Genomic DNA, 13,707 nt, shown 5'->3' on the forward strand with positions numbered 1-13,707 from the left:
GTACTCTTGCTCATTTATGCAATAGATTATGACTATCATGCTGAATGTGTGTATGCACATATCCGGAGAGAACAGAAATAATGTATTTTGTTTGGGACTGGTGAACAGCACTGCACTTAAACAGTATGCACTTCTCCTGAGTCGACTACCATATACCCCTGAGAAAAGAGAAGCATGATGTCCTATCAACACAGTAGGCTATAGTAGCAGCTTCCCCTCCTCAGTCTGTCTCTCATTACAGTAAGTGCAGTAGTAGAGTGTTGATGGGTGCAGTATTTGTGACCGTTTCCCTCATAGTGAGTTTTCAACACTCTTTGTTGTTCTCTCCATTGTGCTCATAGCAGAGATAGATGCCAGAGCCTCAGCACCAACCCATTAGACAACGTCAATTAGATTACTTGGCTACGTTTTGATAACATTGACAAAGGAATCACGATTACATTCTCAAAAAGTCTGCTAAATGAATCTCATTTTCCAAAATAGTGCTCTATTTTTGTAACCCTTACTCATTGCTCTGGCTCAGCTACGGAAATCTACAAAACAATGCAGAATTCCAAAGAGTATAGGTTTTTTTCACCTTCCAAACATCCAGAAGTGACAGACCAGACAGGCTGTGGGAGGGCAGCCAAGTCCAACAGCCATACTAGCAGTCTGAAAGAGGAAGGCCATGGCACACAAATAGATGGGGGTTCCTGATGGTCCCAGCAAGGGTAGTCCTATAACTTCTCTTCTCCTCAGGCCCCATGACCCTAATAACTTACCCTAATAACTTACTCTAACACTCAGGCTGTCTGCTGTCTGACTGGAACAAAAACGTAACTGCTGCTGGGTTAATAAGTCACATGAGTCTGTTTGGACCAGACTGTGATCAAGCAGATTAAACAATAATGGGGTCTAGCAGGGGAAACATTTCTCCTTCCCTAGGGGCATGCCACTAGGCACGGACGTCAATTCAACGTCTATTCCATGTTGATTCAACATAATTTCATTTAAATGACATGGAAACAACGTTGATTCAACCAGTGTGTGCCCAGTGGGATGCCTGTTCATTCAATACAGTTGTTGAGTAAAGTGACAATGTGGGAAGTGGTAACACGATGACAGCTGTTGTAATAGAAAACAGCTGGACTGGGCCTCAAATTTAAATGTTCATGAATAGCACAAAACTACATTATTGCTACACTCTTAGAAAAAAAAGGTGCCATCTAGAACCTAAAATGGTTATTCAGCTGTCCCCATACAAGAACCCTTTGAAGAACCCTTTTTGGTCCAAGGTAGAACCCTTTTGAGTTCCATGTAGAACCCTTTACACAGAGGGTTCTACATGGAACCCAAAATAATTCTACCTGGAATTAAAAAGGGTTCTACCTGGAACCAGAAAGGGTTATCCTATGGGGACAGCCAAAGAACCCTTTCGGAAACCCTTTTTTCTAAGAGTGTAGCTAGACCTTGCCAGAGCTTGAAATAAAGATCAGAGAGACTCTGGATCAAGTTTCAAACCACTCTCCTAAATATGTCTTATAATTACACATAATCTAAGACTGCACAGGGTTGTAGGATGTCTCTGATCCTGTCAGTGTCCCTGTTATTGAGGTTTCCTGATATACGTTGGCCTGAAATTACTCCATTATGTAAATTGGGCATGGCTTTGTTAGATCGCAGCCTAAATCCCACTGTGTATTTCTGAGGCAGTCCTATTGTACCATGAAAACCTCAATTAGAACCGTATGAATGCATCTACAACATTCGCACATGGGAGAGTCAGGGTCAAAGGAATGTTGAGCAATGCTGGAGGAGATATTGAAAACAATTTCTTCATAAACACAAAAACGATACAATCTAAAACCAAGTGAGGGCTGTTCCTTTCTGCACTGTGGTAGCCTGTGTCAAACTCCCCATAGTTATGTTTTTTGTCCTTCGCCTTCTTATGTGAAACCCTGACAGATTTCCATGAAATGCAGAAAGACTTCATTCGACTGCAAAACACACGCACAAGGAGCTTACAATGAAGAAGAAAAATGAAGGGCCTCTATAAGTCCTCTGTCTACCAATCATCACACTCTTTATAACCACACAAACACATCATTCCTGATTATCACTAAATATGTTTCCTACTGCTCAGATTCCAATACATCTGCACCTCCATCATTGTTTTCATTTAAGAGTACTACACTGAATTTGACAGTCATTTGGGAGAGTCATTTGAGTCACAATATAGTGCTAGAAGTCATTAACCCTACAGCTTTTCACAGAATGTCTTCAACTGTATTTCCTGCCAAGTCACCGCTTACTATTCCCACAATGCAGTTTGTTGCTCAACTGTCTTTTCACCCCATCAAAATCTTGCTCTGGTGTTGACCTGACTGCTTGTTTGTATGAGGGTTATAACACATTCCTAAATCCTGTATAGAGGGAAGAGGCAAACAGTGCTGTATACAAAATAGTAGCCTATACTGAAGGTTGTAAAATGAGTATGCATTGTGCCAGGAAGAGTGGAAAAAGTCTCAGATAATGAAAGAGAGGGTTTTAAATAATAAATGAGTCATCATAAGACAGGCAGAGGGAGGAAAAGGCTGTGTGTGGAAGAAATAAGAAAAACAGCTTTCATATAGCTGGAGAGGGGAGACAGCTAACAAGTCAACCATCAAACTCGCCTTATTCCTCCTCCATGTTTTTCACAGGGCCCTGCAAACCCCACATAAAACCAAAACACAAACAGTGAAAACAAGAAAATCTGTCTGTGTTTCTACATCTTGTGGACAGAGTTGACCCTGAAAACAATATTTTAGCTTACAACAAAGGGTTCCAGATGTTGGTGATGCTGCAGGGAAGTCTCAATTTGGAGTGAATCTCATCATTTCTTTCTTCTACTGGTTTTCACCATGCTATGCTGTACTAGAATTCCAATGCTATAACTGCAGGTGGCAGTAGCATACCCTGCCATATGACTGGGTGTGCCACTACTAACACATTTTGGAGGTATATATTTTAAGTCCAAATTACAACTATGGAGTCAGACTGTATCATTTTGACAGAGGTTGGCCTACTCCAGCAGATTCTTGCTATTTTTAGGCAGCATACATTAAAGTATTATGAGAACATATCTTCAATGAAAACCCTTTCCTTTACATGAACAACAATTGTTTGGATCCATTAACCTACCAACACCTTTATATTGCAGGGAATAGCAGGTTTTTGTTGACAATAGCTGAAACAATACACACAGAATCTTCTCTAAATTCAGATTCAGACCTACCATGAGGCATTTATTTATTAACTAATCTATATTTGGATGGTGGTCATATCTCTGTCACAAAGCTGGTAAGTCATTCTCTAGAGAGCCATACCAGGCTGAGGAATGTAGCATCTGGACATGCAAAGGCTGAGTAGGGACACTAATATTTTCAGTTAATCAGTAGTAAGCATGTAGTTTGCTATTAGGGTTAAACTGTAAAGTAAATCTGAGAATTGAAAGAAACTTAAAATCCCACCGTCTATTTGAGAATCATATTGTATGATAATTTGAGATAGGCTACAGTATTTGCATTTGCATACAAGTGTGCATTTATTGTATGGAATGTTGTAGGCCCTTATACCACTAATTTCTCAGCAGTCTCATTGTTTGGCACAGGGATGAGACCTGGGCGTGGGAGTGTGCGAGAGGCAACAACAACATTGGCTAATCGAATGCAATCTGTAGGCTAGCCCAAAACAGAAGCATATACCAACAGTCCCGATTATGCATGGGAATGATGGCTCAAATTGTGAGAGTCAATTTCCATTCGTCTATTCTCTGAAAAGGAGACAGGCAAAAAGTTGATTGAGTTAGGCTACTTCAATGGGGTAAATGAAATATGCAGTAGCCAAATGCTGAGTTAAATTGTTACGTGCATCCAGCACACACCAATAAAATGTTGCACTCCACGATCCAGTCCTCTTGATATATGAAATCGAAACTATATGGGGCTGGTCGGCTTGCTATCCCAGGACAGTGAAAGCGCTGTTAAAGAGATATGGTAACCTATATAAACTAAACAAGCTAACAACTTACCATACTTCGGTTTCTCACCCTCCAGTTCCATCATGAATTAGTGAGTCCACTTGTAAACTAAAATTGTAAGACTACATATATCATAATTTCCAGTCCAAATGGATAGCCTACCGATAAGGTTACTGCGCTGAAGTCCACTCCAACTCTGAACCAAACTCATAACATTTAGCGAGACGTTCCTTGGTTTAAAAAGTTGACCAACGAATGCCAACAAACTTTGAATGACGGGCAAATAGACGAATCACTGGACGTGGGTGGGAGCACGATGACACACTGCTATTATAACGGTAAATCAACGTGACCATATCACATACAGTATAGCCTATGTATTTATTTTCATATGCAGATCACAGGGACATGTTTTATACAGTATGATACAGTGTGTCAAGAATAGAAGCTGCAAGATTTCCTAAAATATTAAATACCAGTCAGGACTGGAGTAGAAAAGCCGCTGTGAAAAGGGACTAGGAGTACGATACAGGTTAAGCCTACTTGCTCAGTAATTTGTTTTCTAATTTATCTGATTAATTGAGCTACACAAAAAAAGTTGTAAGAACTGTGTTGGACGTGCAGTCAAGCTAAAATATTATTTTCAAAAGAAAGAAGAAAGCTGGGATTGGTGCCTATCTATCCAACTCCGATGATTGGCAAACAATTACATTTTCATGACACATTGGCACCATATCAACGTGGCTATTGTTCAAACTCAATGTGTGACTGGCCTGGTAAAAATTCAAGAGACTATTGATTATAGATTATATTCATTCATTCATAATTCAGCCTGACAGCAGGCTACTACACACCATATCTGTTTTTTTTCTGTGTCACCATGGCTGGTACCTTGAAGGTCTTAACTAAATGGGCATCTCACTACAGGATTCCTTAGGGCCTTTCAACAGCACACTGCTTCTGCCAGGTGTCACACAGGATTTAAGTGCTTTTTTTCAATGATTCATTTATTTAATTCTCATTGAATTATAGATCGTTTTCTACATGTGGGATGGGGAGGTGCATGTCTGGAATCAACATCTCTTTGCACATTTAATTAACAACAATCAGAAACAAACCTTCAATGAGCTTTGTAGAGTATTATAGCTCTATTATACTCTATCATATTAGTGCATGTTACATTGTGCTCATTACACAAATGTCAATGTGCCGCACTCTGCTGGTAAAGTCAGGGCCAACATCTTAGAATAATATGACAATTATTCTCCTTTTGTGCTCCAGAGAGAAGGGCAAAGTCATGAAAGTGGTTGCTCAAGTAATCAGACTCATGTGACTCAATGTTTCAATTGTTATCTACAGGCAACATTCCAAGTCATAGTCAAGTTAATGTATGCTATGATAAATGACAAAAGTTTTTATCAGCTTGATGGTAAAAAATTGAAGTGTGGAAAATGCATGGGGCCACAGGTCCATATGCAGTGGTGTAAAGTACATAAGTAAAAATACTTTAAAGTACTACTTAAGTAGTATCTTTACTTTACTTTACTATTGATAGATTAATTATTAATGACTAATTATTACACCCTGAAACTGTGTATAATGTGTTAGAAATGTGTGAGTGTAGGACCAGTAAAGGCTATGGCATTGAGCCACTATTTAGCAATGTGAGTAAGAGTTAGGCCAGACAACAAAGACAACTGAGAAACTAAGATAAAGAGGCCTCCCAATTTAGGGAGGGGAGAAACTGTTATGAAAACATGGTGCAGAATATTGTGAGAACGGCAATAACTGAGTAAAGCAGGGAGTAGGATATGTGTGTGTGTGTGTGTATGTATGTGTGTATGCATGTGTGTATATGTGTGTGTGTGTGTGAACTGAAGGTCAGTAGAGCAGTTTTAGAGTGGAAAACTACAGCCCACCTACAGAGGGGAGGGATTTATTTTTGTATGACGTATGAGTATAAAAGATGGACTCTGAAATTGTGATGGCAGAATTCTCAATGAATAAATATCTCTGACTATGCAGACCGGGACTCTGGCCGTTACTTAAATCCCAAAAGACTTACAACCTTTTGGGAGACGCACAGAGAAACTGAAATAGTTTGTTAAATAATTCACATAACAGCTTGGTCCTTCTGAGCCGGACTCCAATACCCTGTTTCTGTCATTCCAGGTAACTCTGAAAACCGTCGACGGGCGAATGATACATTCGGAAATAGAAAGTCCTGCACTTTGACATTAAGGGTTAAAACAGGCCAGAGGACACCTGATTAATGACAGAGACGGTGACGGAATCCAAACCTACATTGAATCTCGGCTGCAAGGATAAGGTCAGTAGTCTTTATTCATTACTTGGTGAAATTGATTTGAGAACTTGCTAAAATATTGAAAAGTAGCAAATTGATCAATGCGTAGCCATTTTAAGTGAAATGTAGGGGACTGTCAGGAATTATTAGGATTACATTGTGAGGATAGACTCCTCCGTAGAGTAGGAGATAATTCTGGGGGACTAGTCAACCTGTTGGTGGGTCCGTAATGATTCACGGTAATAGGCCATTACCAAAAGAAACTACCCGGTGTTGGAACTATTAAAAGTACACCTATGGGATGGAACCTGTAAGAGATGATTGAACAGTCAACAAATAATCCGAGTTAAACAAATACAAAAAGTACACCAGAAGGAATTAAAATAGCATGTGTGAGAAATAAAATATTAGTAAAGTCAAAAGTCACAAACAATTGTCAGTTCTGGAGCCTTATAAACTCCAGGTTACCGATATAACACCAATAATCATGTAAGGTTGTATACGTGTGAGACCTAATGTTTGCTCAAAAGTCACATCCTATGAATAATTCCAGGTGGTTGTATAGAGGAGGGAGAACCCATTCCTGTTGTATGAGACTGTCAGGAATTATCAAGATTACATTGTGGGGATAAAATCCTCCGTAAAGTATGAGATAACTCTGGGGGACTAGTCAAGATTACATATACAGGAAGGGGTGATTCAAGGTGTTGTTGTGTGAAGCTATTTTGAATTACTTGTTAAATTGACTTGTTATATAGAAGAGGTGGCTAAGGGATTTTTAACAGTACCAACCATGGGGGGCAAATCCTCACAAGAGGTCCCAGAATTTACTGGGGACGAGAAATACTTGATGTAATTAAAATGGAATCCAGGGATAGATGAAATCTCCATTATGTAACCAGGTGGAGGGAGAGGTATGGTTTTGAGGGACGTCTAGACGCAGATAAACTCAAATCCATGCTTAAACAGATACATAAGGTGTGTAAAGGAGAAAGAAGCAGTGAGAGAGAGAGAGAGTAGGAGGGGGCCAGTACCCACTGTAAGCCTTACCTAATCTATTGGCGGGGAATGAAAGGGGCCCCAGCAACCTTAGATGTATACAGTAATAATAATAATATGCCATTTAGCAGACAGGCCATGAACACAGAGGACGTGGCCAGAGCGGTAGAAGGAATGACCCACCCCAAAACAGGAATAGTAAGGTTTGGGCTGCCGTTAGAGGGCAGTGGGTTTCAGGGGATGCCCAGAGGACACTTTTGCCATGGGCCGATCACGGAGAGTATGTTGGGAAAATAACTGAATTGTGTAATAGCCTCAGAGAGACATGCAATCCATCATGAGCAGAATAACAGACAGGACAGAGCCAAGAAAGAAGAGGAAGATGCAGAGTAACTAATTGCCACTCTGGGAGAGATGGCGGGTAGAACTAGAAACTTAGGAGAGAGAGGAGATAAGGCAGGAAAGAGTGAAGGCCACGGGGGGGGGGGGGGAGAATAGGGGCTTTAACTGTAACAAGGGAGGGCACTTCGCCAAAGAATGTGAGGCCCCGTGTAAATACTGTGGCAAGATAGGCCATAACTTTTCCCGCTGCAAACATAAAGGAGAGGGCAAGAAGGGAAACCGGGGAGAGAAAAGAGAGAAAAGAGAGAAGAGCGAGAGAGAAGTCCATCCCCCAGCTTTGAGCGTGAGGAAGAGGAAGATAAGGCGTGACTAGTCCTTGAGGGAGAAATAGTAGACTCTAGTGAGGGGAAGACTAAGGAACCCTTTGATCCAAATTGTGAGGTGTTTGAATTGGCTACTATTGACTTAGCACTTCAACAGGAACAGAAACCTTATTTGACATTGACAGTAATGGGTAAGAAAATTAAATTCCTTTGTGATACGGGAGCCTGCAGGACAGCAATCTGTGCAACAGACAAGCCAGATGGAGTCAGGATTGATGGGGAGAAAATCATAGTGCGATCTGCCTCTGGTCATCAATTTATTGAAAGGTTATCAGCCCCAGTAACCCTAAAACATGACCAATCAGGAGGAGAGGCAACCATACCCATCCTGATATCTAAGCTGTGTCCGGTAAATTTACTAGGACGTGATGTAATGACTAAATTGAATGTGGCTGTCATTTCCACTGAGAGGGGAATGAAAGTACACATAGTCAGAGACAATATGGTGGTCTGTGGGGAAGGGGAGCCATGTTATTGGTATAGGCAAGATTTGTTAAGGCGGGGAATAACTGATATTCCCCGAACCTTGATGGAACTTGCTGATGATGTAGTACCAGGCCCCACTAAAATGTCCCCCGATGACCTACACTGTACTCTCTGGTATAGCAAACACCCAGGTCCAGATGCAATCTATGAGGAAGCATTATTTACAACCACAGAAAGGACTATAGCCTTGAAATGGTTTCACTATGACAACACCCACGCAGCAGTGGAGGTGGAACTAGGGCCCCAAAGTTCAGGGAAAGATGGAGCCCATATGTGTCCCTAGCAAAGGAGCCAGCAGAGTACTGGAAAGACATGGGCCAGTGGGTATCCAAGGGTAAGAGGATCACTGATTGGGTCAATATTGTGAGTGGCGATCAACACAGCCCATCCAGATAGTACATTTAGATGAGAATGGCAGATGCTGAGGAGAGGAATACCTGTTGACAGAACAACAGGAGTCAGACTTAAAATAAGTTCCAGAGCATTTGTGGTCCCGGGGTCCAGCAGACGTAGGATTAATAAAAGGGGTAATTCCAGTACAGGTGATACCCAAATCTAATCATAGGCCATATCAGAAGCAATACCCTATGAAATCAGAAGCAATAAAAGGTTTGCAGTTTACCAAGAGCAGATTGGGAGGGACCTTGAGGGAGGGCCAATTCCCGGGGAGATAGTGAGGCCAGAAACAAAGGTGCAGTGTCCTGGAAATCACAGTCTGTTTAGTTTTTTTCAGTTCTGCTGGGAGTACATTTGATGATGGGGTTTTGTGTTGAATTAGAGACAGTGAGACTATTAGTCAATACCTAGGAGAGAAGAGAGGTTACGGTAGCAAAGACAGACAAGAAGGAAATGGTAATAGTGGAGACAGGAGTGAGTGGAAGTGTTACAATTGTGACAAAACGGGACATTTTGCTAGAGAATGTGAGGAACCGTGTAGTTACTGTGCAAGGAAAGGGCACCAGTTAAGAAACTGTAGGCTGTTTGGTTGTTGTTTTTTAATTGGGGTTTTCAAATAAAAAACAACACACCTAGTATAATGTTTATAAAGGGTTGTTGTTTCAATTTTGGGGGGTTTTCAGCAGGTCAAGGGTGATAGGTCTTGGAGGAGCACGCACAGTGACTTTTATGGAGTTTTTCGGTTTGGGCTGAGTTTGGGGTATATATGATTTCTTATGAGAATGAATGTCATGAGGACTTAATGAACACTTGGGATAAGTAACATTTCTTAAATATTTAGAATAATGGTAATGTTTGGTATACTATGGGATGGAATTTCAATTGCCTCTGAACTCTGTTTTAACTTTCTGGTGTTAATTAATCATCCACACTGGTAAATTCTAAAGGCATGAGAGGAGGACTTTAAGATAGTTTATTTTACCAATAAATAAAAATAAGGGATGGCAATTGGATGATAAATTACCAATATTACCTAAGTGATTGTTTAGATAGGTGGTAATATTGACACATGGGCAGTGACATGTGTCAAAAGGAGGGATGGATGGTAGAACAGATTAGACAACACTTTGTTGCACATGGGATTACTAATTATTTAAAAAAATAAAAATAAAAATAAATAACTTTTGTTCAAGATGTGTTATCTGTGCTCAAAATAATCACCAGAGCAGACAAAGGGCACCTCAGGGTGAGTATCCTCCGGCTAAGTACCCTTTCCAGCAATTGGAAATGGATTTTATATAGTTATCACGGAGTGAAGGAAAGAAATTTAGAGTAACCCCAGATAAAGATGGGTTATCCCCCTTTGAGAAAGTGTTTGGAAGACCTTACAGAATGCCACAGTTGGCAGGACCAGACAGGCAGACATAGAACTAGAGAGCACGCTAGCAGAACACGTGAGAAGATAATTTATTAACCACACCCGTATGTCAGAGGTTCTGTGCCCCACAGGTGAACTAAAGGAGAAGGTGACCCACTCTATCTAACCAGGAGACTGGTGAGCATCCAGTCCCTAAAAGAAGAAAAACTGGAAGCAGGCCTGTTGGGAAGGGCCCTACCAAGTCCTATTGGTTACTGCCTTTGCCAGCAGAATAGCTGAGAGATCCATCTGGGTGCATGTCACACACTGCAAAAAGGTAAACCCAGTTACACCTGACGAATAAACACAGAGTTAGGAGAAAGAACTAATCACCACTAGGGCTCGGGGGTTGGCTCCTTAACGAAGATTCCCTTACCCTGTCTGATCATCCCTGTGTGAGTTCGATAGAAGGTGAAGCAATGGGTTGGCCTCTGGCGTCTGACATGTTCTCAGGGCGAGGGTGGGGATTCACAGGTCTCCTGACGGTAGGTAGCTGTCTGATTGTGGGGGCCATATTCCTAACACACTCAAACCCTCCTGATCCGCCAGAAGTAGTAGTTAACCTAACAACAAGTTGATAAAATAATACCTTAACACAGTCTATGAAGGCATAGGAGACAACTAGACGTAGGGAAAGGGGAAGTACTAGGGACTGTAGGGAAGGACATCACCATATGTATGTCACCATGTATATCCTGGGACTATGTAGTTGCTCATACCAAGCAGGGGGGATATGTCAATCTCCATACACAGTTTAAGGACAGGTGTAGTATTGTGAAAGTAGGGAATTACCAGAAATGGCAGTGCGACCCATATAAGGGTAGGTACTGTCTGAAAGTCTGAATTACGCTAAAACAGGTTACAGACCTGAACAAGTGAGATATCCTCTTCAACTGGGGCACCCTATATTGTAAACCTCTCTGAGGGAGGTAGTCAGACCGGGGCTGTGGTGAAGGAGTCTTGTAGTAACTTGCACTATCTGTATCCCCCGATAACAAAGTCACCCCGACCTAGGTTGCCTCCGTTTGAAGTCTCAGGGGATTCTTATTGTTTTTCTAGGACTAGTAAGATAGGATACAGGGTTGGGCATCTTAGCTCCTGCTCCCACACAGAGAATGTCACAACTAAAGAGACCATGACTAATCTCTCCTCTTTGTTGCAGCCAGAGGATTTTAGGAACCAAAACCAGGCCCGTGCTGACATCTGATGGTTGTGTGGTGATAACAGATTGTGAACTCACCTACATACGCAAACAATCAAACGTGTCAGAGACTGGTGAGTTGTCACGTAGAAAGTGGGACCTCCTCCCGGGATCCTTTGATGAAAGGATATATATTGATGGGATAGGAGTACCTCGAGGGGTTCCAGAAGAATTCAAAGCTAGGAATAAAATCGCAGCTGGGTTTGAATCAAGTATTTTCTGGTGGTCAACAATTAATAAAAGCGTAGGTTGGATAAATTATATGTACTATAACCAGCAAAGATTTATAAACCACACTCATGATGCAATAAAGGGATTAGCTGAGCAGACAGCAGGCAAACTAGCTTAATGACATGGCAGAATAGAATAGCTTTAGATATGCTTTTGGCTGAGCGGGATGGAGTTTGTGTTCTGTTTGGATCTATGTGCTGTACTTTCATCCCCAACAATACAGCACCGGACGGGTCCATGACCAAAGCGCTTCAGGGACTCACCACGCTGGCGAACGAACTGGCTGAGAACTCTGGTATTGATAGCTCCCTAAACGGTTAGTTTGATAACATATTTGGTAAATGGAAAACTATTGTTGTAACTATTCTGGGTGAAGTTATAGCTTCTATGGGTATACTTGTTCTTTGTGGATGTTGTCTTATTCCCTGTGTCTGAGGGTTGGTGAGCAAGGCGGTTTCCCAACAGATGGTGAGATACGGCCCAATCCCGGACTCCGACCTAAGGAATGAAGGATATGACCTACCAGGCTTGGTGGAGGATGACGACGATCCAGATAATTTGAGACTGGATGTTTTCCTAGAACTATAAATCTCTAGTTTAAAAGTTATTGTAATGATCTTTTGTGTATTAAAGTCTCGTTTTAAGTATGATGTACTAGTTACCATTGCTAAAAAGTAACGTTACGCTTTTAATCATGGGGTAACCCTGATGAACCTGTAATGTTTTTATATGCAAACCAACTTATATACTTCAATGAGTGTGATTCATTTCTATAACAACATATATTTTGTATGTGTGTAATATTTAGTCAAAGGGTGGAATTGATAGATTAATTATTAATGACTAATTATTACACCCTGAAACTGTGTATAATGTGTTAGAAATGTGTGAGTGTAGGACCAGTAAAGGCTATGGCATTGAGCCACTATTTAGCAATGTGAGTAAGAGTTAGGCCAGACAACAAAGACAACTGAGAAACTAAGATAAAGAGGCCTCCCAATTTAGGGAGGGGAGAAACTGTTATGAAAACATGGTGCAGAATATTGTGAGAACGGCAATAACTGAGTAAAGCAGGGAGTAGGATATGTGTGTGTGTGTGTATGTATGTGTGTATGCATGTGTGTATATGTGTGTGTGTGTGTGAACTGAAGGTCAGTAGAGCAGTTTTAGAGTGCAAAATTACAGCCCACCTACAGAGGGGAGGGATTTATTTTTGTATGACGTATGAGTATAAAAGATGGACTCTGAAATTGTGATGGCAGAATTCTCAATGAATAAATATCTCTGACTATGCAGACCGGGACTCTGGCCGTTACTTAAATCCTAAAAGACTTACAACCTTTTGGGAGACGCACAGAGAAAATGAAATAGTTTGTTAAATAATTCACATAACAACTATTCATATTTTTGACTACTTTTACTTTTACTTCAATACATTCCTAAATAAAACAATATACTTTTTACTCCATACATTTTCCCTGACACCCAAAAGTACTCGTTACATTTTGAATGCTTAGCAGGAAAGGAAAATGGTCCAATTCACGCACTTATCAAGAGAACATACCTGGTCATCCCTGCTGCCTCTGATCTGGGGGACTCACTAAACACAAATGCTTAGTTTGTAAATCATTTCTGAGTGTTGGAGTGTGCCCCTGGCTATCCACCAATAAAAAAACAACAAGAACATTGTGCCATCTGGTTTGCTTAATATAAGGAATTTGAAATGATTGATACTTTTACTTTTGATACTTAAGTATATTTAAAACCAAATATTTTTTACCCAAGTACTATTTTACTGGGTGACTTTCACTTTTACTTGAGTCATTTTCTATTAAGGTATCTTTACATTTACTCAAGTATGACAATTGGGTACTTTCTCCACCACTGTCAATATGTTCTGAAAATAGTTATGAACATGAGGTCAATGCATGAACAAAACCCTCTCAT

General features: G+C 40.8%; 1 protein-coding gene across 2 annotated transcripts in view; it reads right to left on the reverse strand.

The window, feature by feature from the left end:
• Window positions 1-13,613, reverse strand: part of LOC311100601 (choline transporter-like protein 2) — a 28,164-nt gene extending 14,551 nt beyond the window's left edge. The window contains exon 1 of one of the 2 annotated variants that reach the window (XM_084141522.1): window positions 13,325-13,613. Coding sequence is in view for 1 of the 2 variants with exons in the window: in XM_084141521.1 (XP_083997647.1) it covers window positions 4,052-4,085 (34 nt within the window). In the remaining variant the exon portion in view is untranslated. Of the gene's footprint in view, window positions 1-4,051; window positions 4,207-13,324 lie in introns of those variants that run through there. The other variant, XM_084141521.1, reaches the window with a different exon arrangement.
• Between the last annotated feature and the right edge of the window lie 94 nt (window positions 13,614-13,707).

The sequence above is a fragment of the Coregonus lavaretus genome (genome assembly GCF_964263955.1).
Source record: "Coregonus lavaretus genome assembly, chromosome: 2".
In the NCBI taxonomy this organism is placed as follows: Eukaryota; Metazoa; Chordata; class Actinopteri; order Salmoniformes; family Salmonidae; genus Coregonus; species Coregonus lavaretus.